At 48.0% G+C, this 27,818-nt stretch overlaps 1 protein-coding gene across 3 annotated transcripts in view; it reads right to left on the reverse strand.

The window, feature by feature from the left end:
• ACOX2 (acyl-CoA oxidase 2) overlaps nt 1-27,818 on the reverse strand; it is a 35,689-nt gene extending 7,871 nt beyond the window's left edge. Inside the window, exons 1-13 of one of the 3 annotated variants that reach the window (XM_082664553.1) lie at nt 27,735-27,818; nt 25,525-25,707; nt 24,935-25,097; nt 24,573-24,724; nt 24,047-24,154; nt 21,782-21,901; nt 21,342-21,457; nt 20,483-20,655; nt 18,285-18,447; nt 10,691-10,881; nt 8,946-9,116; nt 6,367-6,472; nt 2,286-2,503 (exon numbers count right to left, since the gene is read on the reverse strand). In XM_082664553.1, the coding sequence (XP_082520679.1) occupies nt 2,286-2,503; nt 6,367-6,472; nt 8,946-9,116; nt 10,691-10,881; nt 18,285-18,447; nt 20,483-20,655; nt 21,342-21,457; nt 21,782-21,901; nt 24,047-24,154; nt 24,573-24,724; nt 24,935-25,097; nt 25,525-25,684 (1,841 nt within the window). In that variant the 5' untranslated portion in view covers nt 25,685-25,707; nt 27,735-27,818. Of the gene's footprint in view, nt 1-2,285; nt 2,504-6,366; nt 6,473-8,945; nt 9,117-10,690; nt 10,882-18,284; nt 18,448-20,482; nt 20,656-21,341; nt 21,458-21,781; nt 21,902-24,046; nt 24,155-24,572; nt 24,725-24,934; nt 25,098-25,524; nt 25,817-27,734 lie in introns of those variants that run through there. The other 2 variants (XM_082664554.1, XM_082664552.1) reach the window with 2 other exon arrangements.

Here is a 27,818-nt window from a genome sequence, read left to right on the forward strand (position 1 = left end):
CAACCCATCTTGTCACGTTTACCTTCACCCCCATTGCCAGAGGCACCTGGTGCTGTAGTTCTTTGGTGGCACTTGTTTACTTCTTGGCTTTTCCTACTGCTGGTTTATGATTCAGTTTATTCAGGTCTGCTAAGTCCATCTTCTCTCCAAATTTCATGTTTCCTCTCCAGTTCTCTTTCTTTGTGTGTTAATGCCTTTTAAAATTTAAATTTTTATGGGTTTATTAATTTTTAAATTAATTTACTGACGTTTTAGTAGGGTTTCAGGAGGGAACAAAAATAAATGCATATGTTCAATCTGCCATCTTTGCCTGGAAGTCTCCCACCTGAGATTTTATGACCATTTAAACAACTAAAAACTGTTTTGGTCAGTTAATTACCATAACACAGAGAGCTGGTTCTCAGTGTCACTTAGAATAGTGTGCCATCCTTCATTTGTCATCTCAGAAATCTGAGGGCGATACTGAATAATCGAGGCATGGAACACAGAACTGTTAAAAGCATGGAGTCTGTTACATACCTAATTACCCTGTGGTAGTCGGAAGGTTACTTAGGAACCATAATGTGAGTAAATCAGTTTGTGGGTTTGTTGCATGCATAAGTTGTCTATTTGTGTCAGTGCTGTCTTTCTTGTCTTGAATTGTAAGCCTCTGGGGCCATGGGAAGCACTTAGTGTGCTGTTGGAGATTTAAAAAATCATGCTTATAGGTATTAAGGTGATCGTTTGTGTTTCATTATCACTGGCAGTCAGGGCTAGAACATTATTGTCTTCATGTGCTTTTAAATGCCAAGCGTTTCAGAAAGTTAGATACACTTGGGCTTGAACTGTGCAGTACTCAATCATGCTATTAATGGTTCCCACCACTGGATTCTCTATATTAGGGAAAGTTTAATACCCGGGGCATAATTATATCAAAGGTAGTTTTTGATAATTTTTGAAGATTTAATTGAACAGACATTTACTGACCACCAACTATCCGTTAGGTGCTTATTTGGAGTCATATGTAACATGTTGCATATTGTTAGAAAGAAAAAGAACCTGGTCTAGTTTTTATAAACCTCCTTCATGAATATCTTATTATATAAAAAAAATTCAAATCTTTATTTATTGGCTGGGCCGCGTGGAATGCGGGATCTCAGTTCCCTGACCAGGGATCGAACCCATGCCCCCTGCAGTGGAAGCGCAGAGTCTTATCCACTGGACCACCAGTGAATTCCCCTTTCTTTTTGTTCTTAGTCTTGTTGATAATGTGAACTATTGGAGGTTCTAGGGGAAAAGTCATATACACATGTGTCATGCCACATCCAGCCCCCAACATACACAACAGGCATCCTATTTTTTCAGAAAAGGTTGTGTTATCAAGTTAGCTCATTTTCCATCTTATGGACAATGGTTACTAATTAGTATTAATTTCTGTTTCTTCCAGTACCCTGGTCATGTTGGGGCTTTGGTTTTTATATGTTTTTAAAGTGATCATTTAGATTATATATAAAGTGACAGGATGAAAGTATTGCATTAGTATGTCATGACCCTAAACTGCACCGCCTTATGCTGCATATAAAAACTATATTATTGTGTTACAAATCAGTATGTGAATTACTAGATTTTAAAAATGTCGTCTTGAAGCTGAGGGAGTATTAAAGTGAGCTTAGTCAACTAAGCATATTCAACAAAGATAAGGATATATTTGAAATAAACAATAGCCCAACCTTCACTTTAACATACAGTTTAAGAGCACATGCTCTGGAGGCAGACAGGTCCTCGATTGTACCCAGACCCTCCTCTGGCTCACTGTGTGACCTTGGGCCCTAAGCCTGAATTTCCTCCCCTGTAAAATGGGGAGCGTAATAGTATCCACTTCAGAACTCTGTCAGGGTTAAATGAGATGATGTATATAAAAGCTTTTGGCATAGTGCCTGCCACGCATAAGTGTTCCTTAAGTATTAGCTAAGACCAAGGCTCATTAATATTATTAATTAACACATATTATTAATATGTAGTATGCTTTTATTCATATTCTGTAGATTCTGTCATTTCTGGACGATGTTGAAGAGTTCGATTGAGGTAGCTAGATAATTTATTCTAAAGCATTTTTAGTTGTGATTCCCCCCCATTTTTTCCTTTCATTAATTCATAATGCTTTACGTTGGTGTAATGATGCTAGGATGTAAACCTGTCCAGGGCTGGTGCTGCTTTTGCCAGACCCCCATTTAACAAGGTTTTAGAGTTGAAGGTTTTGGAGTTTGAAGTGAACAAAGGGCTTAGGGCGAAGGGCAGCCACTCACCGGATGAGGAGGAGAAGGTCCAGGTAGGCTTTTCTCGCCACATCTATTTGGGCGCCGGATAGGAAGCCATCATGGAGAAAGTCGCCCGTGTTAGTCATGATGCCGTGTAAAGCATAGAGATCACAGAGGCGTTTGAGCACCTGCTGAATTGCTGGTTGATTTTCCAGTTTCTCCAGAGCTTCTGTAAAAATCTTCACACTGACATAGTAGAGGTGTGCCTACAAAGACACAGAGATGCGTTAGCCTCTGATTTCTGCCTCGACAAGTCATCCTGGAAGCTTGGCAAAACTGCTGGAATAAGATTGCCGTGGCCATGTGTTTCCCAGCAGGCTGACAAGCAGCTGCCTTTCTACTAGCTCACCGCGTCTAACTGAGCCTTTTTGACAGGGGTGTGTGCACGCGTGTGTGTGCACACGTGTGTGTGTGTGCGTGCTGGGGGCTGGTGGGCTCTGGAACTTGGCCCTTAGTTTCCTCATTTTCCTTGGGCCACTCAAGTAGGTTTGAAAGCAGAGAGAGAGAATACAGCAGTATTGGAGGCTGACCTGGGGACAGTGGAGGACAGCACTGCTTTTCTCAAGAAAACAGCTACTTATTGTCTGCCGTGTTCAAGGCAGTGGTTGTGTGTGTGTGTGTGTGTGTGTGTGCCTTGAAGTGAGAGAATAGAGGTTCAAGATGTACACAAAATTTATCCTAGCTAGAATGTAAACTCCTTGAGGTAAGCTATTTAGCCCATATACAACAGTCCGGCTTCGTCGGTGGTTAAAATAATACTTTGATGCTGGTTGGTAAGTGACCACTGCCTTCATCTGGCGAGAACCTCCTCTGCCAGGCTTCTTCCCAGGGATGCCCCCTCCTCCACACAGCCCAGCAACTAAAGGTTTAACGCCGCCTGACCCAGCAGGAGGCTTTAAGGACCCTGCCTCCCTTAGGTCTGAAGTCCTTTCTGATTGGTGGGTGCTCCTGCTTTACTGGTTATTAAACCCTTCTCCCTAAGACAAATGCACATTATTTTTATCTGGTAGGATATACGAGTTCTATGGGAGGAGAGAGAAAAGGAGAGCATATATATTAGGTCTTCTCAAATTTTTATGTGTGTACAGATTACCTGGGGATTTTGTCAAAATGCAGATTTTGGAATAGCTCCCCAGTAATGCCCATCCTACTGGTAGTGACTTGAAGTAGCAAGGCTTAGAGTGTCTCGAAGGATCAAAGGAGTTTACCCGAGGGACAAGGAATGAGGGTAAAGTCATTCTTAGGTAGGGGAGAACTGCACGGGCACAGGGCTATACTTTCAGGAGGCTGCAGCAATTTGAGGGTAAGGTGAGGTGATGACAGGGAACTGTGAAAGTTAGGGTGGACGGGCAATTGGGACCCAGGTCGATGAAGGGCTGTGAATGACATGGTTGGGATTTTATTCTGTGGGGGTCAGGGGGCCACCAGAGTCTTCAACAGGCCAGTGACCTGATGAGGTTTCTCACTTGGAGTGGATCTGCCTTTCCCAGGGAGGCCTCACGTGGGTGCTAACAATACCACTTTGCCACCTGGACCTGGGGTGCTCACAGCCATGCTGGGTTTGCAGCATTTGAATATGGAAAAGGAGAAGATGTGCTCTGCTGCCCCTGCTGGGTCAGACAGCCCTTGGTGTTCAAACTGGACCCAGTTTGGCACAGCTGGAGAGCCTCAGTTTTTTCACTTAGGCCCTGTTTCTCTTTTCTAATCCGAGAGCCACATCCTTAAATTCTCAGGGACCTGGGTTTAAGAGTGGAGTGATGAAGAGCTGCCCAAGGAGCTCTGCCTCACAAAGCAGGAGGAGGACCAGAGAGAGGAAGGTGGCCTCTTCCTTTGGGCAAAGGCTGAGCCAAACCTCGGCACTATGCTCTGAACACGATGAACTTTATTTATTGTGTGTGTGTGTGTGTCTGTTTCAGTCTTGCTTCCTGCCTAATTTAGGGCTGGGGTGGGATGTGTAGCATTTATAGCCTAGGTGGCTCTTCAAGTTGTACAGGTATTAACTCATTGAATCTTCACAATAATCCTACAAGTTAGGTACTATCAGTAGCTCCATTTTGCAGATGAGGCGTCTGAGGCATCGAGAGATTAAGTTCCTTGCCTGCCCAAGCACTGGCTGGTGAGTGGTGGCAGTGAGATCCAAACCAGGGTAGGCTGCCTCTCGGTCAAGTTTGTACTGTTAACCGCTGTGCTGTGTTGCCAAAGCCACCAGAGACTGAGGCGAGATTATAATGGGCTGGGACCAGAACTTAGGCCAGGGTCCGGTCCTCCTCCTCCACCCCTCTGCCACTGTCCCCCCCCCACCCCCCCGCTGTGTTGCCATCACTCTACCTACACATTTGTGGTTTCCAGATGAGACCCAGTTGGGTACTTGAGGTTTCTGTAGAGTAGATGTCCTCCCAGAGCCCAAAGACCAGAAAGCGCAGATTTCCCTGCGCATTATGACTTTAGAGACTCGGCTTGGGCACCGTCTTCCCAGGAAGCCGCTCATCCTTAAAACTGAGGCTATGCTTACTTTCCCTCTCAGGGTCATTTAATATGAGGTAACCCTGGCAAGCAGTGTGTGGTGCATGGCCGGCCATGGGTTTGGAAAGCAGGCGAATCATGGGCAGGTGTGGCTCCTTTTTAGGTGTCTGGTGAGAGCACAGCATTTGCTTACCCTCTTCTGTGTTGACCCGGACATTTGACACAGCAGGGGGTGCCTCTGTGACGGCCGGAGCGGAATGGAGGGTGGCAGAGTCAGTACCGGCGCCGGCCGATGTGATGGAGGTGGCAGGTCACCAGGTGGCGCTCATGCCCAGCCTGCCTGACCAGCCCTGCCCTGCCCGACCCATGAGGGAGGCTGCAAAACGCTTCTGGGCTCCCCTGTTCTAGCCTGCTATTTTTGGGGCCTGCTGCCTGAGGATTGAAGGGAACGCCTTGGTTTTCCAGCTGTAGGTAGGGCCAGAGTCCCAGCTGCCTTAGCTAGAGCTCAGCAGTCATTCCTACCTCCTTCCCACCGCATTGCTCCCTGAAGCCCGTCCCTTTCTCCTACACCCTTAATATCTCTGCATCTACCCACTTCTCTCCGTGCCCTCTGGCAGATTCATGGTCTGGATCACCCTCAGCCCTTGCCCAGACTGCTGCTGCCTGCTCCGTACTGGCCTCTAGCCTCCAGTCCATTCCACCCCCTGAAGCCTGTATGATCCTTCTAGAATGAAACTGATCGCTTCGCTCCTCTGATACAGACCCTGCAGAGGCTTCCCACTGCAATGAGAAACAGAAGTCAGACTTCTCACAGTGGTGCAGGTGCCAGGCCTTGCCTATCTTTCCTCCTCCCCTATCCTCCTTCCTGTCCTGGTTTGTCTTCTTCCTTTAGGTTCTCCTTGGAAGGATGTACATCTCCTCCCAAGCACCATGCCTTTTCTTGCCTCCTCCTTCTACACCTCCTCATCCCTTTGCTGGGACACCTTCCTGTCCAAAGCCACAGCCTCCACCCCTTGCCTGGTTAATTTCGGCCCATCCTTGCAGTCCTGGCCTATACGCCACTTCTGAGAAGGCTTTCTGACTCCTCAAGCTGGGTAGACTTGCACCTGCTCTGGGATCTTGTGGCAGCCTGTATTTATTTCCCCGTGACGGTGCTTTCCTGATCGCAGCCGTCTGTGGACGCTGTTGAGCCCCCAGTACCCAGCCTGATGGCTGATGTTGAGTGGGTGCTCAAATATTTGCTGACTGACTGTGAATTATGCGCAAACACAAAATGTAGTGGAAATGGAATCAGACATCTAAGGATTGCCTGTGGGGCTGAGGAGAGACTTGACCTGCTTTTCTATCTGGGAGGAAATATTTGAACAACCTGAAGCAAATCCAATAACACTGCCTCATTACACTTTTTCCCTAAGAGCTGCCAGTAAGATTGCTTTGGAGTTAAGTCCTTTAATTAAAATACCCTGGACTAAAGCCTTGAAAGTCAAATAAAGGCAGCCACTGAGCAGGGCTGGGGAATAATGGCAGAGTTCTGATTTTCTCAGCAGGACAACCTGCTGGGGAAACAAAACAGGTCTGTTTCAGCTTTAGCTGCTGGGCAGCTCACCTTGGCGGCCTGGAGATGTATGACAGTGGTCTGGTTCCATGCCTCGTGCCTGTCAGCCCCAGATTGCATGAGAGTCTGTAAGTGATGCACTGAGTCCTTTATGAGCCTAAAGGCCAAAGAAAAAAGGTTCTGTTTTTGAACAAGTGGGGAAGAGATGGGTGGCATTTGGTCCCAGGCTGCCTGGGGTCCCACAGAAGTAGAAATAATACCAATTTATTGACCATTTGTTTGTGTTACAAACCTAAATACTTGGTATACGTTATCTCTTTAACCCTTTTAAGAGTAGGCATTCCCAATTTGCAGTGGGGAACACTGAGTGCTAGAGAGGCTAATTAACTGGTCCAGCGTCACGTAGCTAGTAAGGAGTGGAGCTGTTCTTAACCTCCCGGCTGTAAAGCCTCAGGGCCCGGGCACCATCCCTTCTTTCTAATGCAGACTCCATCCTGATACCAGTGTTTTCAGGCCATTCAACTGACTGACTTCCTATGGCTGAGCAAGGAGAGTGGTTTTCCTCTAAAGGCTAGTGAAGCCTGTCAGTCACCCAGTCTGCTCTAAGTTCTACCAAAGGGACCTTAAAAGAAAAGAAAAGAGGAGAAAAGAAAACCAATCCTTGTTCTCCAAACCACGAAATTGGTAATTTGCCATTTAGTTAACCTTTATTCTTTTATTTTCTATTCCCTGCCCATCCACTCATGACCCTTGGAATTTGTATGCAAAACAAACTGTTTATTAAGCAATACTTATTTTGCTTTGTCATGGGATAGATAAGCACATGTCACATTGAGTTCTAAGCAAAAAGCAATATACAGCCGTCCCTTGGTATTTCCGGGGGGATTGGTTCCAGGACCACCACAGATACCAAAATCGAGATACTCAAGTCCCGGTATAAAAGTATAGTATGGTCACCCTCCTTATTCACAGGTTCTGCATCTGGGGATATGGAAGACCAACTTTGATGGCATTTTAATTACCCTGAGCAGCCTTATTTTGCCTGCCCCACTGCTCCAACTGAAATGTTAGTTCTGTGAGACCTGGGTTTTTTTTTTTTTTTCCCTACATTGGGTCTTCGTTGCTGCGTGCAGGCTTTCTCTAGTTGCAGCGAGCGGGGGCTACTCTTCGTTGCGGTGTGTGGGCTTCTCATTGCGGGGGCTTCTCTTGTGGAGCACAGGCTCTAGGCTCACGGGCTTCAGTAGTTGCAACATGCAGGCTCAGTAGTTATGGCTTGTGGGGTGTAGAGCGCAGGCTCAGTAGTTGTGGCGCACGGGCTTAGTTGCTCCGTGGCATGTGGGATCTTTCGGACCAGGGCTCGAACCCATATCCCCTGCATTGGCAGGCGGATTCTTAACCACTGTGCTACCAGGGAAGCCCGAGGCCTGGGCTTTTTGTCGGACTGGTTTACTGATAGATCCCTAGTGACTGGAACAGTGCCTGGCAGATTATAGGTACTAAATATTTGTGGAAAAACATAAATGAATGTCCCAAGTTGCTTGTGATCTTGAAATGACTATTAACCATCCCTGAGACCACAGGTTAGGTTATAAGACCTCATATTATATAATGAAACTGTTTTTTCCAGGTTTTTTTGGTGTTTTAGTTGGGGAGGGGCTCAGAAGGTTTCCTTTCTAGGTAGCTAAATCTCTCCACCTTTTCCATGATGGTGTCTTTATTCCCAGCCCCCTGGCATGTTTGGACATTCCTGACATACAGTAAGTGTCCAATGATATTTGCTGGATGACAGAATGGAGGAGTCCTTGGTCTTGTCTACTAGACCCTGGAAATAAACATATACTATCCCTTGTTATAGTCACATTTTTGAAAATTATTTTTAGATTGTGGGATATTTCGAATACGTGAGCACAGTTGTCCCTCTGTATCCACAGTTTCCACATCTTCAAATTCAACCAAGAATCAAATATTTGGGAAAAAAACATTCTAGAAAGTTCCAAAAAGCAAAAATAGAATTTGCTGCATGCTGGCAACTATTTACATATCATTTACATTGTATTTACACCTATTTACATAATATTTACATTTTATTGGGTATTATAAGTAATCTAGAGATGATTTAAAGTAAATGGGAGGATGTGCATATGCAAATACCTACACATAATATTGCAAATCTGCAAATATCCCATTTTATAGAAGGGACTTGTGCATCCTGGGAGTTTGGTATCTGCAGGGGTCCTGGAACCAATCCCCTGCAGATACAGATGGATGACTGTATTGCTTTATTTATTAGTATTTATGTACCAATACATATGTAGTATTTACATATGGGTACATTCTTTGTAATGCAAACCACAGTAAGAACCTAAGATTTTAAAAATTCCTTGCACTGGCTAGAGGGGTGATGTCTTCCTACTATCTTGACCAGGATGGGGAAGTGATAGTGGTCCATGGCTGACAGGTTGAATTCTCCTTTCTGCCCCTGGTGGCAGGAGCTGAGAGGACTGAGGAGGTTGGGGAAGGGGGTGGTTTTTGGAAGAGTATCCTAGAATGTCCACCCAGCCAGTCCCAAAGGCCTTAGTGGGAAGGAGCCTGCCCCCAGGTGGGATGGTTGATTTCTGAGCTTGGCTTACCTGGCTGCCACGTGTGCCCAGGCAGTGGTGTAAAGCTCTGGGTGGAGGAAGTCGGCTACATTTTGGGCTGGGCACTTGGCCAGGTCAGGTGCAGTCAGGTATGCAACAGACTGAGGGAGAGACCTCTGTGATGTGGACTCCTGAGCCTGCAGGTAGCTCTTCACCAGAAACCTAGGGGGCAGGGGTACCAGCAGGTGAGAGGGTGGGGAGCCCTGAGGGACAGCCCAGCACCCCTCTCCCAGCGTCATGCACTCTTACGCTCCCCGTGGGAGAACCAGGGCCACCCACTTTCTTTCCCAGGTCCCTACTGATAGCTACTCTTCACTCAAAAGCCGAAATGCATCCCGAGGCTGTAGCTTCTTTCACAGTGAAATGGAGCTGGAGCTGTAGACTTCAGACATTCTCAGACCATGAACATAAATTCTTTTGATACCTGAACAAACAGAATCTTTTCTCTTGGCTAAGATCTTATGATTCGGGGATTTATGATGAATTGTACAGTGATGGCGGAAATTAAATTTTCTTAGCTCATAAAAGGATAGATGCAAGATTGCAAGCATGTATAGGAGAACTACAGGTGACTCTTAGCTTCTTCCTTGTGCTAATCCAATGGTTAGCGGCTCTGGGTCAGACAACCCTGGATTCCTCTGCAGCTCCATGCAGACCTGTGTGACCTCACTTCCCTCAGCCTCAGTGCCTCCATCTCTAGATGAGGATGGGGTCACCTGAGAGGGGGTTTGGGAAAACTGAATGAGATAATATTTGCAGAGCACTTGGCACAGTGTGGGGCATAGAGTATCTAATACATGATTTTGTATTCCTTTTGTAATTTGAAAAGAAAAAACAAATGTTGTATGTTTAAAATTTTTTTAAAGAAATGTTACCTAGCCAATTTGCCAGCAGGTCCTTTCTCCCTGCCTGGAGAAGTATTTGGCCTGTCTACTCACCTGAGATAGACGCACGTGAAAGGCCTGGTCAGCCACGAGACCCACAGACATAAGAGAGAGAGAAAGAAACCGCCTGTTGCGGGGAGGGGGAATCAGCCATTCCTCCCTGCCTTTCAGGTTGGAGCCTCCTGGTGCAGACCCTGTGCTGAACCTGGGGATGCTGCAGTGAACAAGGCCGGCAGACTCCCTGCCCTCAAGGCCCGTCACACAAAAAGAGACGCAGTAGGGGGGCATCTGAAGGAAGTGTCATTTTAGCTGAGACCTGAAGATGAGGAGGAGCCTGGCGGTGGAGAGGATTAGGGGGAGGGAAGTGAGTGTGCAGGCCCCGAAGAAGAAACGTGTGGCTGGCAAAGTGAGCAGAGGAGAAGGTTGTGAGAGGATGGAGGGGAGGCAGGGGCCATGTCTTAAGGTCCTTGCAGGCCACAGTGTGGACTGTGGCATTTTCCTGTGAGCTGTGGGAAGCCATTGAAGAATTTCAAGCAAGGGAAAGATGTGATCTTCTTTAGGCTTCAAAAAAATCCCCCTGGCTGCCTGTGGAGGAAGGATGGAAATGGGGCAGGGTGGAAGCAGCTGACCAGTGAGGAGATTGATGTTGTCCTGGTGGAGGGTGTGGCAGCCTGGCTGGGAGCTGCATGAGTCTGGGGAGAAGTGGATGGATTGGAGACATAATGTGGGAGTTGGACAGTCTGCAGACGGTGGTCCCCAAAGTCTGCTCCCTCTGTGGGCATCAGATGGTGCTTCAACCCAGGCAGAAGCTTGGTGGGGTCCCTGAGGGTTGGACAGAGACGTGGGCCTTACCTGGCTGTCTGCAGGTAGAGCACCGTGTTCTCACCCTCGTAGGTGCAGGAGGCTGTCACTCTGGTGACCAGGGAGGGCAGGCCGCTCAGCTTCGAGTAGCCATGTCCACCACAGGCCCTGCGGCACAGCTCAGCTCCCTGGACGCAGAAGTCCGACACCAAGGCCTTCATACCTGCACTCAGTGCGTGAAGCTGCAAAAACAGGAAGGGGGTCAGGTGGCCTAAGGGGCCGTTCAGTTACAGCCATGCTTACCACTCATGGAGCACCCACTCTATGCTGAGAACAGCTCTGTGAGATAAGAACTGTTTCCTCAGCTCACAACTTTATGAATGAGAAGACAGACTCGGGTTACGTGACTCACCCAAGGTCATAAAAAGAGGCAGTGTTGCTGTAGGGGCAATAAGAACGAAGGAAAACTGTCTAGACCAGTGTCTCCAGGATCTTGGGAAGAGAGTGCTTCTAGGATTGGTCTCGCCATTATCCAGGAGCTGTGGATTTTGCTGGCAGGCAGAGGTTTTGGAGGGCTTGTCTGTGAGGATGCAGGTCCACCATCAGCCCACTGCTCTGGGTTGTAGGAGGGGCTGCCAGGCAGCCAACCTGGTTTGAGTTTTTGGTTCTTGAAAGCCCTTACCCATCTTTCACACTTTCAAGTCCTTGGGAGGAAGGGTCATGTCCCTTAACCTCTCTGTGCTTCACTTTCCTCATCTGTAAAATGGGTATACAAATGGTGCCTGCGGTACAGTTGGAAGGATTACTGAAGCAATGCTTACAAAGCACAGAGCCTGGACAGACCAAATCTGTATGTAAGGCCACCGTCCTTTATCTGAGAATCTTGGGTCCAGATGCGTTTTGTAATCAGATATGTTTTGAATTTTAGAAAGGTAAAGCAGCGCATTTAAGGTAGATTATATATAATACCCCTAGAGGAGTCCAGGGAGACCCTAGTGATCCAGTGTATTAATATTTTCGGCTGCAAAATGTATTCACACTCAGTGGGATAAATCAGGTTAATTCAGGTCAAACTGTGCCACCAAATGAGTTCTAAATGACTTTTGGTTTTCAGAGCTTTCCAGGTTTCAGAGACACACCAGGGGGGACTTCCCTGGTGGCACAGTGGTTAAGAATCTGCCTGCCAGTGCAGGGGACACGGGTTCGATCCCTGGTCTGGGAAGATCCCACATGCCGCAGAGCAGCTAAACCTGTGTGCCACAACTACTGAGCCTGTGCTCTAGAGCCTGCGAGCCACAACTACTGAGCCTGCGTACCACAACTACTGCAACCTGTGCCTAGAGCCCCTGCTCCGCAACAAGAGAAGAGAGATTGGTTCAAGATGGTGAAGTAGGAGGACATGAGCTCACTTATTCTTGCGGGAGCACTGGAATCACAACTAATTGCTGAACAGTCATCGACAGAAAGACACTGGAACTCACCAAAAAAGTTCAAGATACCCCACATCCAAAGACAAAGGAGAAGCTGCAATGAGACAATAGAAGGGGCGCAATCACAATAAAATCAAATCCCATAACCGCTGGGTGGGTGAGTCACAAGCTGGAGAATACTTATACCACAGAAGTCCACCCACTGGAGTGAAGGTTCTGAGCCCCACGTCAGGCTTCCCAACCTGGGGGTCTGGCAAAGGACCTGGGAGGAGGAATTCCCAGAGAATCAGACTTTGAAGGCTAGTGGGATTTGATTGCAGGACTTCAACAGGACTGGGGGAAACAGAGCCTCCACTCTTGGAGGGCACACACAAAGTAGTGTGCACATCAGGACCCAGGGGAAGGAGCAATGACCCCATAGGAGACTGAACCAGACCTACCTACTAGTGTTGGAGGGTCTCCTGCAGAGGCGGGGGTTGGCTTGGCTCACTGCGGGGACAAGGACACTGGAAGCAGAAGATCTGGGAAGTACTCCTTGGCATGAGCCCTCCCGGAGTCTGCCATTAGCCCCACCAAAGAGCCTGTAGCCTCCAGTGCTGGATCATCTCAGGCCAAACACCCAACAGGGAGTGAACTCAGCCCCACCCATCAGCAGACAAGCAGATTAAAGTTTTACTGAGCTCTGCCCACCAGAGCAACACCCAGCTCTACCACCACCAGTCCCTCCCATCAAGAAGCTTGCATAAGCCTCTTAGATAGCCTCATCCACCAGAGGGCAGACAGCAGAAGCAAGAAGAACTACAGTCCTGCAGCCTGTGGAAAGAAAACCACATTCACAGAAAGATAGAGGACTATGTACCAGATGAAGGAACAAGATAAAACCCCAGAAAAACAACTAAATGAAGTGGAGACAGGCAGCCTTCCAGAAAAAGAATTCAGAATAATGATAGTGAATATGATCCAGGACCTCGGAAAAAGAATGGAGGCAAAGATTGAGAAGATGCAAGAAATGTTTAACAAAGACCTAGAAGAATTAAAGGACAAACAAACACAGATGAACAATTCAATAACTGAAATGAAAACTACACTAGAAGGAATCAATAGCAGAATAACCGAGGCAGAAGAACAGATAAGTGACCTGGGAGACAGAATGGTAGAATTCACTGCCACAGAACAGAATAAAGAAGAAAGAATGAAAAGAAATGAAGACAGCCTAAGAGACCTCTGGGACAACATTAAACACACCACATTCGCATTTTAGGGGTCCCAGAAGGAGAAGAGAGAGAGAAAGGACTAGAGAAAATATTTGAAGAGATTATAGTCGAAAACTTCCCAAACATGGGAAAGGAAATAGCCACCCAAATCCAGGAAGTGCAGAGTCCCAGGCAGGATAAACCCAAGGAGAAACACACCAAGACACACAGTAATCAAATTTACAAAAATTAAAGACAAAAATTATTAAAAGCAACAAGGGAAAAATGACAAATAACATACAAGGGAACTCCCATAAGGTTAAAAGCTGATTTCTCAGCAGAAACTCTACAAGCCAGAAGGGAGTGACACGATATACTTAAAGTGATGAAAGGGAAGAATGTACAACCAAGGTTACTCTACCAGGCAAGGATCTCATTCAGATTCGATAGAGAAATCAAAAGCTTTACAGACAAGCAAAAGCTAAGAGAATTCAGCACCACCAAACCAGCTCTACAACAAATGCTAAAGGAACGTCTCTAAGTGGAAAACACAAAAGAAGAAAAGGACCTACAAAAACAAGCCCAAAACAATTAAGAAAATGGTAATAGGAACATACATATCGATAATTAACTTAAATGTAAATGGATTAAATGTTCCAACCAAAAGGCATAAGCTTGCTGAATAGATACAAAAACAAGACCCATATATATATATATATATATATATATATATACATATATATGCTGTCTACAAGAGACCCACTTCAGACCTAGGGACACATACAGACTGAAAGTGAGAGAATGGAAAAAGGTATTCCATGCAAATGGAAATCAAAAGAAAACTGGAGTAGCAATACTCATTTCAGATAAAATAGACTTTAAAGTAAAGAATGTTACAAGAGACAAGGAAGGACACTACATAATGATCAAGGGATCAATCCAAGAAGGAGATATAACAATTATAAATATATATGCACCCAACATAGCAGCACCTCAATACATAAGGCAACTGCTAACAGCTATAAAAGAGGAAATCGACAGTAACACAGTCATAGTGGGGGACTTTAACACCTCACTTACACCAATGGACAGATCATCCAGACAGAAAATTAATAAGGAAATACAAGCTTTAAATGACACAGTACACCAGATAGATTTAATTGATATTTATAGGACATTTCATCCAAAAACAACAGATTACACTTTCTTCTCAAGTGCACACGGAACATTCTCCAGGATAGATCACATCTTGGGTCACACATCAAGCCTCGGTAAGTTTAAGAAAATTGAAATCATATCAAGCATCTTTTCTGACCACAGCACTATGAGATTAGAAATAAATTACAGGGAAAAAAACCCATAAAAAACACAAACACGTGGAAGCTAAACAATACATTACTAAATAACCAAGAGATCACTGAAGAAATCAAAGAGGAAATCAAAAAATACCTAGAGACAATTGACAACAAAAGCACGATGATCCAAAACCTATGGGATGCAGCAAAAGCAGTTCTAAGAGGGAAGTTTATAGCAATACAATCCTACCTCAAGAAACCAGAAAAATCTCAAATAAACAATCTAACCTTACACCTAAAGGAACTGGAGAAAGAAGAACAAAGAAAACCCAAAATTAGTAGAAGGAAAGAAACATAAAGATCAGAGCAGAAATAAATGAAATAGAAATAAGGAAAACAATAGCAAAGACCAATAAAACTAAAAGCTGGTTCTTTGAGAAGATAAAATTGATAAACCTTTAGCCAGACTCATCAAGAAAAAGAGGGAGAGGACTCAAATCAGTAAAATTAGAAATGAAGAAGGAGAAGTTACAACAGACACCGCAGCACATCAAAAGAGACTACTACAAGCAACTCTATGCCAATAAAATGGACAACCTGGAAGAAATGGACAAATTCCTAGAAGGTATAACCTTCTAAGACTGAACCAGGAAGAAATAGAAAATAACAGACCAATCACAAGTAATGCAATTGAAACTGTGATTAAAAATCTTCCAACAAGCAAAAGTCCAGGACCAGATGGCTTCATAGGTGAATTCTATCAAACATTTAGAGAAGAGCTAACACCCATCCTTCTCAAACTCTTTCCAAAAACTTGCAGAGGAAGGAACACTCCCAAACTCATTCTATGAGTCCCCCATCACCCTGATAACCAAAACCAGACAAAGATTCTACAAAAAAAGAAAATTAGAGACCAATATCACTGATGAATATAGATGCAAAAATCCTCAACAAAATACTAGCAAACAGAATCCAACAACACATTAAGAAGATCATACACCGTGATCAAGTGGGATTTATCCCAGGGATGCAAGGATTCCTCAATATACACAAATCAATCAATGTGATACACCATATTAACAAATTGAAGAATAGCAACTGTATGATCATCTCAATAGATGGAGAAGAAGCTTTTGACAAAAGTCAGCACCCATTTATGATAAAAACTCTCCAGAAAGTGGGCATAGAGGGAACCTACCTCCACATAATAAAGACCATATATGACAAACCGACAGCAGGAATCATTCTCAGTGGTGAAAAACTGAAAGCATTTCCTTTAAGATCAGGAACAAGACAAGAATGTCCACTCTCGCCACTATTATTCAACATAGTTTTGGAAATTTTAGCCACGGCAATCAGAGAAGAAGAAATAAATGGAATCCAAATTGGAAAAGAAGAAGTAAAACTGGATCACTGTTTGCATATGACATGATACTATACATAGAGAATCCTAAAGATGCCACCAGAAAACTACTAGACCTAATCAATGAATTTGGTAAAGTTGCAGGATACAAAATTAATGCACAGAAATCTCTTGCATTCCTATACACTAAACAATGAAGGATCAGCAAGAGAAATTAAGGAAACAATCCCATTCACCATTGTAACAGAAAGAATAAAATACCTAGGAATAAACCTATCTAAGGAGGTAAAAGACCTGTACTCAGAAAACTATAAGACACTGAGGAAAGAAATCAAAGATGATAGCAACAGATGGAGAGATATACCATGTTCTTGGTTTGGAAGAATCAATATTGTGAAAATGACTGTACTACCCAAAGCAATCTACAGATTCAATGCAATCCCTATCAAATTATCAGTGGCATTTTTTTACAGAGCTAGAACAAAAAATCTTAAAATTTGTATGAAGACACAAAAGACCCCGAATAGCCAAAGCAATCTTGAGGGAAAAAAACAGAGCTGGGGGAATCAGACTCCCTGACTTCATACTATACAACAGAGCTACAGTAATCAAGACAATACAGTACTGGCACAAAAACAGAAATATAGATCAATGGAACAGGATAGAAAGCCCAGCGATAAAACCACACTCCTATGGTCAGCTAATCTATGAAAAAGGAGGCAAGGATATACAATGGAGAAAAGACAGTGTCTTCAATAAGTGGTGCTGGGAAAACTGGACAGCTACATGTAAAAGAATGAAATTAGAGCACTCCTTAACACCATACACAAAAATAAACTCAAAATAGATTAAAGACCTAAATGTAAGGCCAGACATTATAAAACTCTTAGAGGAAAACATGGGCAGAACACTCTTGACATAAATCACAGCAAGATCTTTTTTGACCCACCTCCTAGAGTAATGGAAATATAAACAAAAATAAACAAATGGGACCTAATGAAACTTCAAAGCTTTTGCACAGCAAAGGAAACTATAAACAAGATGAAAAGACAACCCTCAGAATGGGAGAAAATATTTGCACATGAATCAACAAAGGATTAATCTCCAAAATATATAAACAGCTCATGCAGCTCAATATTAAAAAAGCAGACAACCCAATCAAAAAATGAGCAGAAGACCTAAATAGTCATTTCTCCAGAGAAGACATGCAGATGGCCAAGAGGCACATGAAAAGCTGCTCAACATCACTAATGATTAGAGAAATGCAAATCAAAACTACAATGAGGTATCACCTCATACCAGTTAGAATGGGCATCATCAGAAAATCTACAAACAACAAATGCTGCAGAGGGTGTGGAGAAAAGGGAACCCTCCTGCACTGTTGGTGGGAATGTAAATTGATACAGCCACTATGGAGAATAGTATGGAGGTTCCTTAAAAAACTAAAAATAGAATTACCATATGACCCAGCAATCCCACTACTGGGCATACCTAGAGAAAACCATAATTCAAAAAGACAAATGCATTCTAATGTACATTGCAGCACTATTTACAATAGCCAGGACATGGAACCAACATAAATGCCCATTGTCAGACGAATGGATAAAGAAGATGTGGTACATATATACAATGGAGTATTACTCAGCCATAAAAAGGAACGAAATTGGGTCATTTGTAGGGTTGTGAATGGACCTGGAGACTGTCATATGGAGTGAAGTAAATCAGAAAGAGAAAAACAAATATCGTATATGAACGCATATATGTGGCATCTAGAAAAATGGTACAGATGCACCCATTTGCAAGGCAGAAATAGAGACACAGATGTAGAGAACAAACACCAAGGGGGGAAAGCGGGGTTGGGGGTGGTGTGATGAATTGGGAGATTGGGATTGACATGTATACACTAATATATATCAAATAGATAACTAATAAGAACCTGCTGTATAAAAAAAAATAAAATTAAAAAAAAAAAAGAGAAGCCACTGCAATGAGAATCCCACGCACCGCAAGGAAGAGTAGCCCCCACTTGCCGCAACTAGAGAAAGCCTGCGCGCAGCAACGAAGACCCAACACAGCCAAAAATAAATAAATAAATAAATTTATAAAAACAAAAAAACACACTAGGGATTGTGCACCTGTGTTCTATACACTATCTGCGATCATTTCCTCTAACATGTTTGGAGCTTCCTGGGGGCCAGTTGTAGGTGGATTTATATGTCAGGGTACAGTTCACCTGGGATGTTGGAAGTCTGCAGAGGGAGAAAGTGGAAAGAGCCCATGGGGGCAGGATTGGGGCTGCTTCCCAGTGGGAGGACCATTTCAGCCATGGTCCCAGCTCCTGCCCCCCAGAGAAAGCAGGTATACCTCAGGCAGGAGTCTGAAGTCTCTGTCCAAAATGGAACTGTAGGAGCGATGGAAGAATTCCAAGAGGCTCTTTGCCACGAAGTGGAATGCATAGGCCTTGGCCAGTGGAGGAAAGAGTTTCTGCTGCTGTGTCTGGTAGTCCAGGACTTTTGCCTCTGGGTCACTGAGGGGAAGAAAAGCAGAAGATTTGCTACCTGCCACATCCATCTTCCCATATTCCCAGTGCCATAAAATCCTTAAAAACGGACAGTTTTTTATAGCTCACTGCAAAATTTGACGTAGACTGACGTGACGCTAGTAATAATCTTAAAATTCCATCTAACATGAATATCCACACATTTCACTGTAGAAATATTAACATGTCCGCTTATGGGTGCTGCCCGTTGTGGAGGTTTACAGTATACGCACCGTATTAACCTGCTAAAAATCTGGAAAGTTCTGAATTCCAGCAGATCTGGCCTCAAGGATTTTGGGTGAGGGGTTGTGGCCCTGAAGCCCTGATTATTTGAACCTTGACCTTTCACTGTCCAGGTGCATGTGCTGTGTGCTGGGAAATATGTGGAACCTAATTGATAACTGAGGATGTGAACTTGGGTTGGATGGAATTCCGAGGTAGGATTGCACCCGCCTTGTCCGTTGCTGTGTTCTCAGTGCTGGAGACTCTGTTCAGCATTAGGGGCCTTCGGTAACTATTAGTGGATTGAAACAGAGTGTGAATGTGAGACGCCTCCCGTGGCTGATGGGGAGAAACCTGGTGTCTCTTCTCTGGGCCAGCAGCCCCTCACCTGGACGTGTACTATTATAACCATCCCAGTCTTATGCAACCCAGAAGACTGGGCTCCGACAGGATATCACTGGCAATACCTCCTTCCCAGCTCCCCTGTCCCCCAGAGAAGACCCCCTCAGCCCGGGATTCTGAAGCCAGGCTGGCTGAGGGTGATTTGGGTTTGCCAGTAAAGGACCCTGGGCTGAGGGCCTGGCATCCTTCACTGCATTTCAGCCCTAGCACCACCCTGGAAGAGCGTTTTTGTCACGCCCATTTAGTGGACGAGGAAGCTGAGCGACAAAGAGGTGGGGTGGCTAATCTAAGCTCCCGGAAGTGGCGGAGCTGAGGGTGGCACCGGGTCTGCCTGGTGTTCGACCCTCAGCCCGTTTTGCATTAGAGAACTCTGGATCCTTGAGCCCATGGTGTGGAATACCACCGGCCTCTTGAGCCAGACATCCTCAAGTTCCAGTCCTGGTAACCTCACTCTTTCCTTTACAAGTGAGAAGATAGGCCCAGAGAGGGCAAAGGACTTGCCAAGGGGCGCTTACTATAGTTGGGGCGAGAACTGCCAGGTTAAAGCTCGTCTCTGCTCCATGAGTTCGGTCAGTTATGCTGTGTCCAGCCCCACCCTCTCTCCCTGTGCTCATGCTGCGGCCCCATATGCCCAGGCTCCAGTTTGCTGCATGCTGGGTATGTGCCCATTTGGGACATATGTATCCTAAAAAATTATTTGTTTACCTAAAATTGAAATGTAACTGGCAGTCCTGTATTTTTATTTGCTGAATCTGATAACCTTGTGTGTGTGTGTGTGTGTGTGTGTGTGTGTGTGTGTGCGCACATGCGTGTGTACACGTACTCACATCAAAGCAGAGGGTACAGTGAGCCCTTTGGTGCCATGGAGTAGAGCTATTAGCCAGACAGAACCACGTACAACAAAATGGGTGCAGGCGTGGACGTACAGAATCAGCTGTAGCCAAGTACAGTCTGACGTGACAGCTGGGTTTTTCCAGACACAGTCACTCACTGGGCAGACAGAACAATCTCGGGAGCCCCATTCACCCACAGCTTGGTGCCCAGCCGATCCAGATACACTCAGCCAGTCACAGCCATACCCAACTGGGAAACAGTCCGAGTTTGTTGGACAGACTGAGTCAGATCTGGTGGTACAGGGCCAGAGACACAAGATCACACAGAGCCTGATGGGGCCAGACACTGACAGACATAGGTTGGGCCAGCTGGTCAGCCTGGATTAGAGAGAGCCAGATAGAGACCCCACAGACCCGATGGGCCAGGTCCAGGCGGATGTGTGTGCAAGGGGGGGGGGGAACGTGTGCTCCCAGCACCCCACTCTGGCAGAGGGTTGGTGTCAGGGGGTAGGCACTGTGGGGTCGAGGTAGCCCGGGCTGCGGTGGCTCCTCTGGGCGCCGCTTGCCTGGGCTGGAGCCGGGATTGGTGGCGTATGACGGAGTAGCGGATGGCAATGACACAGGCCTTCTGCAGCAGTGGTATGACCTCGTTTGACAGCATGTCCACCCGCACCACCACCATGCTGAGGTAGTTGCTCTTTGCTGTTCCGAGCTTGATGTAGGTACCATCTGGCAAGACCTGGTAGACCAAGGACAGGCAGTGGGTCTGAGCCAGGGCTCCCCAGCCTTCCCCACACCCAGAACTGTGGCCCTCCATGCCCTGAAAGCACCATAGTCCTCAAGCTGCTCACCCGGGATAGACATAGCCAGCCGCCAGCCAGAATGTGCTGGTGTGACCACGCTGATTCTTAAAACTGAAACGCTCCTGTGCTTGTTGCTAAATAGCCGCTGCCCGAGTGTCTTGGTTCACTGCTCCTCTCCTGTGACACCCCAGACCTCCCCACACTTCCATGCTAACGCCTGGCAAAATGGAGGCCTCCAGAACTTGCTCCAGCACTTGGCTGCTGGCTGGTCAGTGACTGGCTGTGTCCAGGCTGCGCTGTAGGTCGATATGCACATCGTCCTCAGCCCGTTCCTCTTTTCCTCAGATTGCCTTGCCACCCTACCCCACGATTGCGCTGTCACCCCACGAGGTGAGCATTTACCCATGAGAACTCTGAGGTTCAGAGAGGCCACGTGACTGGCCCCAAATCATAAAGCTCCTAAGCTGGGGTTTTACTCAGGTCTGTGGGACACCAGAGCCTCTCTGGGAGGGGTGCCCCAAACTCAGCTCTGTAGAGAAGGGCCCGGAGGCAGCAGCAGCCTACAGGGTGCCTCTGTCCCCTCTCCAGGCAGTGCAGGCTTGCAGCCTCCCCGGGACCCCACCTGTGCAAAGCGGCTCAGCATGTTCTCCCTGGGGATGCGCACATGGTCCAGTTGCAGGAAGCCATTATCCGAGTGGTCAAAGTCCATCTTGGGCCCAATGTCTCCAACGGTGATTCCTAGGAGGAGACAGAGGTAGGAACGTCCATCAGTTGAGTGCTTGTGTGTTAGGTACCAACACCCACATTCCAGCTCATCTGAGCCTGCCAGCAGCCTGTGACATTGGGGTTATCATACCTGTTTGCAGGTGACCAAGCTGAGGTCAGGTGCTGGGCCTTGCTCATAGTCATCAAGCCAGTTAGCGCCAGGCCTGTACAACTGGACCCCTCCCTGCCCAAGGGAGACATGCCCCAGTTTCTTCCATGGACCTCTGGGGCCCCCAGGACAGGGAGTCCTGGTGGGGTCTCCTGGCAGGGGTCCTGGAGGAAGCAGCATGAGCTTACCGGGCAGTGGGCTGTGGTCCTCGAGACTCCGGATGGGCACAATAAAGGCATGCATGCCCTGCTGGGCTCCTGAGCAGATCAGCTGGGCCTGGACCAGGGCATGGGTGGCCGACCGTCCCACTGAGGGTAGAGAGGTGAGAAGCCCAGCGTGATCCCTGATGTACAGAGCAGGCAGGCTAACCCTCCCCATCAGGACCCTGGGTGTGGGCCTAGTCTGTGAGGACCAGTGTGGTGGTACGGGAAGGGCAGGACACTCTGTGAGGCTGGAATGGGGCTTTGTTTGAACCACCTTGGAGGGTGTGGGTCAGGGGAGGAGGCACGAGGAGCCTGGAGGACAGAGGGTGTTTTCTAGGGGAACCGCACAGGACAGGGTATGCAAGGCAGAGGGAACAGCCTGCTCAGAAGCTTGAGGACTGGACTGGCTTGTTGGGGCCAGGCAGCGGAGGTGGTGGCATCCAGGGCAGCCAAGGGGTGCTTGGTCAGGATACCCCTTGATTCATAAGGCCTTTACTCGTCCTTGGAAATGACTGGAACCATCCAGAGAGCTTTAATGTGAGTGTCTGGCTCTAGAATGCACTGGGTTGGTGGCTGGAGATACAGGGGGTTTTGTCTAAACGTCAGGTTTGTATAGGAACCACCCTACGATACACAGGCAGGATCCCCATGGGCTAGGGAAGGCTCAAGGAGGCTGATGGAGATCTTGAGGGGACGAAAGCCCTCTATGCCCTCTGGCCTCTCTTTCTTCCAAAGGCAAAGCTTGACAAAGGCTATGGATTTTAAGGAAATCACCCCAAATGGAGCAATCTGGAAAAGCTCTGCATCTTTTAAAACTTGGTCTTACTACAGTCTTCTGACTGAAGTGTGTGCTCTTGAGTCATTTCCTTTGGAATCAAGGAGACAGGATTTTTATATCATAGCTGCTGGGGTACGTATGTCAGGATCTGTGGTCAGAACATGGGTCCCAAGTCATAGGGAGATGTGTGCATTGCTGCCCACCCTAGCAGATGGGCACCTTTGAGACCTGAAAAAGTCCCTGTTCACAAAGAGGGGGAACTACCCCCAAAGAGCCAAACAAACCTAGCAGCGACTTGCAAAGGGCACTGTGAAATAAACAAGCTTGCTTTTTTTCTGTCCTCAAAAACTTATTAATGACTCTTTCTGCCATCAGCCTAATAATATGAATACAGATAGCTAGCATTTACCAAAATCCAGGTGGTACCGCCCCTGTGCTGTTGCTTTGCGGTCTTTGCAGGACAGGTAAGCTGAAGTCCCATTTTCCAGAAAAGGAAACTGAGGCTCAGAGAACGGAGTGATGTGCTCAAGGTCACTGGCCTGAACGGGGCAGAGCCCGGGTTTGAACCCTGCCTGATTTCAAAGGCTGGTTTCTTTTTTTCTGCAGTTTTGTCAGTGGTCATTGATCACCACGCCCCACCTCCCCGCCCCGAGCATCGCTCTCTTATTTCTCTGGCCTGTCTCTCCACTTCTCTCTCCTTCTCTCAGTCTTTCTCCCTCTCTGCTTGTCTCTCACCTCTCCCTCTCTCTCTCTTTCTGCTTTAGTTGGACTCCTCACACTTGTATTTTTTTTTTCCCCATATAAGTGTTCACCTAATGGGTCCCCAAGTGCCACAGATGTATCCTCAGAGATGTATTCTCAAATCAGAGGAAGAGGGCCCTGGTGGAACCCTGCTCCTTGGGGCTTGGCAAATCACTGAGACTCTGGGAAGCACGGTGGGTGCGGCCTGCACCTGGTGGCCACAGGGGGTGATGTGGCACCGGTGGCTTGATTGGCGCTGGGGGTGGGCCTGAGCCCTTCTGAGTGTCTGGAGCAGGGGAAGGGAGGGACGTTTTTCGCATTGACTGTACCCTGTGTGCTGGCTGGTGGCAAGCTTAATCATTAACTTGGGAGATGAGAGGAACAGGGGCTGTGGCGAGTGCTGTGTGTGGAGGGCGTGGGGGCAGTGTGCATGTGAGAGAGACCTTGACCGTCAGCCCCCAAAGTTTGGGTCAGTTTCCTCAGCTATTTCAAAGTTCCCTTGGCGGCCTCTCAGCCACTCACTGATGAAATTCTTCGTATCCCACCTGTTTTACTACGTAAGAACCTGGGGCTCGAGGAGACGTATTCACTTGCCCAAGGTCACCAGCCTAGAACAGGGAATCAACCTGAGGTCTGTTGAACATCAAAGTCAGTGCTATTCTGCGGTCCAGCTTTGTTCTCCTTGGGGGCAGGTGGCGGGGGTTGGGGGGATGAAGGGATACTATACTCACGGTCCCCAGGCCACCATTTGATGGCAGTCAGCGTGGGGCTGTGCACCACAAACTCCTGGGTGGCTGCATCGTAGGTGGCTTCAGTCTCCAGGCCCTGAAGATATGTCCCTGGGCATCAAGGAGGGGAGTTAGACATTGGGCCATGGTTGGAATCTCACCGGGGGCGCAGTGTCTAGGTCGGCCTGGAGCCCCCAGTCGTCAGTGCAGTATGGAGTCGGGGTAGCTCCCAGCTGTACTCACAGGCATTTCTCTCCTTTCACCGGTGGGCTCTTTGGGGGGCACATGGCCAGCCCATGATAGGGAATGGTGGCTGACATTTCCAGAAGGAACACCTTGCCTCACCACTAGATCATGCAATATGTTCGTGTAAATTAGAAAAAATCACCCCCTCCTCAAGACCTTTAACTGCCACCTGCTGTAACATCTTCATATTAAATATATAAACCTATGACTAGTGAGATGTGAATGGGCCCTCTGGAACTGTGCAGTGCACACCTGTACACTGCACCCAGCAGCCCTGGCTCACCGTGCCCCAGTTCTGTCTGGGCGTATGTCGCAAGGATCTGTAACTTGTTGCAGAGTGGGTCCCACTTGGCAATCTGCTCCTCTGAGCCGAGGCTCCTGAGCGCTTTCTGGAAGACGAATTGTAACGCTAAGCCCAGATCTCCAGAAAGGCTTCTGCAGGGGAGAGACACAGTGGTTGAACAGCCCATTGGAGACAAGGGCCCCGGTACCCTCAGGCTGGCAGGGTGCAGGAGGGAAGGGGCACCTGATATCCTTCTTTCCCAACAGGTAGTACCTTTGTTGGGGAAAATAGCTCATGGGCTGGGTTTTCTGGGGGGTCCCAGGTGAATTCCTCTCTGGTGGGGTTGCCCTGGGTGTGAGCACCTGTTAGCGTAATATAATTCACGACTGTCTTCAGACCAGCCCAGGCGCTGTGCTAACATCTGGACGTGGAATTTCTTCTTAATGGCGGCTTCATAACGTTCATTCTGGGTCATGAAATAATTATCCTTCAGGCTAAGCTCTGGGTCACTGTGGATGATGCTTTCTGTCAGGGACAGAGAACAGAGAGAGGGCTTAGAGTCCTGGGTGAGGTTCCTGGTACCTTCAAATCTTCCCATCCACTTGCCTCATGGATGTGGAAAGGAAGTCAGACATTGCTGTCATTTTACAGATGCAATGAATGAGGTCCAGAGGTGGCAAAGTGACATGCCCAAGGTTACAAAGCCATGCAGTGGAAGAATAAGGACTCTATCCAGGTCTTCTGCTACCTAGGACTCTTCTATCCCTCAGAGGGGCTCAGGAAATATTGACACGTTAAAGATGCCTTCATAGTCCAAAAGAATGAATCTCTAATAGTGGAATTTTGAGAGCAGAGTTTGTTATTTGAAGGTGGGACTGCTATTGAGGGACTCTTCTTCCAAGAAAAGCGTATGGACACGAAGCAGACGCTCCATTCCCCAGCCTCCTCTTACCGACTTCCCTCCGGAGCGCAGTGTTCTGGGCCCCTCCGTCAAGGATGTTGGTGAGCTCCTCCACGCAGAAGGACTGCATGTGCCGCTCGCTCTCTATGTCAGGGTGCACTTGCCTGCTCCAGGTGTCCCCCATTGACACTCGGTGCACTGGACTGCCCATCCTAGCCCGGGTCTGCCTGGTGTCTGAGAAGAGAGACTTGTGGCCTGGGTGCTCTGAGCCTTGGGCTGTGCTAAGAACCTGTGTGCAGGAGGAACTGCCCAGGGCTGAGTGTCAGCTGAGGCCTGCTTTGGAGGAAAGCAACCTCCCTTAAATGCTCGTGTGCCACTCCACCCCCGCACTCTCCCCTGTGGCCCTTGGCTGTGTACCAGGCACTGTCCAGGACTGTATGCAGTAACTGCTCAGTAAACAGTAGTTCAGTGCGTTCTAGCCAAGATTTGGACGGGGTCTGATTGCCTGGGGGAAATTCTCACATAAAGTCAATGAAGGTCACGTACGAAGAAATTCATGTTAGAGAGGTTAAGTGCGTGGCCTCTAGCTGCACAGCTACTGCTGGCCAGGAGTTGGACCGGGTCCGACCACAGAACACATGCTCTGTCCATGCTACAGCCGCACCTGGGGGACTAAGTCCCAGACTCGTTTGGCCCATTTCCGTGAGCCTTGAGGGGTACTGCGGAGCTGAGGGGAGGAAGCTTGCCCCTTGCCTGTGCCATGTTCCCCCGGGACCCCTGTGTGTCCTCCACAGCCACGGTGGGCCCTGCATCCTTCACAGCAAACCCTCAGCCTCTCAGAGCCCCTGTTTCCCCACAGCCCGGCGACCAGCAGGTATAGTCCTTTCTACTTCTCGAGTCTCTCAGATCCATGTGTTCCATCCATTCCCTTGGCTACCACCTCGGCCACCTTCGTCGCTCGCCTGGCCTCAGTGCCTCTCATCTGCTCTTCTGGCTGCCAGGGTGAGCTCCTAAACTGCGGTCACGTTGTTGACCTTGTACCCTGCTGGGAGTCTGGTGCTTGGGGCCGGCTGTTTGTTGTATGGAGTCCATGCCCTCTGCCATCTCACCACCTCTCGCCCCTTGCCCCGTATCCACCCACTCCGCCTACCCAGGCCTCCTCTCCCTCTCCTCCTGCCCTTTGCCCCCGCTGTTTCCCCTGGTGTTCCTAGTGAGCCCCAGCCTCCAGGGCCACCTCCTCTAAGAAGCCTTCCCGATGGCAGTGCCCCCTGGGAGAACCGAGCAGCCCTTCGGTGCCCCCACTGGGTGCTATTAGAGTGGACAATAGGAGCAGTTCCTCATTCACTCGAATGTCCCTGTCCCAAGGCAGTGAGTGCCTGGGGAGGCCAGCTCTGCTTTTGTGGGGTCCCAAGAGCCTGCAGGTGGCCACTATTTTGATTCCTGTTCTTCTCCACCACGACCCTGCAGATACACTGCTGTCGTTACAAGTATTTTATAGAGAGGACAGCAGCCTCGGGAAGAGAGGAGACTTTGTAACGTCACGCAGCCACATGTACGATAGCACATGGGATTCATCCACAGGCTTACAAACCGACACCCCTAAGTGGGCAACAGGGCTGTGGGATGCTGACAAAGGGCCTGGCACATTCAAGGAGCGCCCCCGTCAGCTGCCCCCTGGATCCCTGCAAGGCCTTCTAGCCTGTCTCCTCTCTCCCTGCGTCTTCCTCCTGCGCTCTAACTGCCGCTGCGTCCTTGCTGTGCTCCAACACCCAGGCCTCGCCCCTCACCCTCCAGCCTCTAGAGGCCAGGGCTGTGTGCTCTGCCTGGAACACTCCTTCCCCAATGTGCCCATGGCTCCCTCACTACCTCTGCAAGTCCTTCATCAGTGCCACCTTCTCAGTGAGGCCCACCTGACCACCCTCTTTAAAATCCCAAGCCCCTTCCCCCAGCATTCCCAGTCTCCCTCACTCTGCTCTTTTCTCTTTTCACTTATCGTAACATAATTTGCTCTTTTGCTATGTTTTTGTTTATTGCTGTCTCTGCCTACTTAAAGGGAAACTCCAAGAGGGCCAGGATCTTTGTCACATTCGTGCTGTGGCTCCCACACTTAGCACAGGGCCCGGCTCACAGGTGGCGTCTAGGAAATAGGGGTCGACTGGAAGAAGGCAGCTCTCAGAGTCAGTAGGAGTTGCGGGGAGGGTGCAGCCCTCAGGAGCCTCCCAGTCCCTCCCGGACCCTATGGCCTGGTTCACCCGACTCACCTCTGTCCTGTGTCTGCACAGTCGGCCTGGCCTGGCCTCTAGCTGCAGGCCTAGGCCTCTCACGGGTGGCCCGGCCCCTTTCTC

Source organism: Grampus griseus (assembly GCF_964374135.1).
Source record: "Grampus griseus genome assembly, chromosome: 10".
In the NCBI taxonomy this organism is placed as follows: Eukaryota; Metazoa; Chordata; class Mammalia; order Artiodactyla; family Delphinidae; genus Grampus; species Grampus griseus.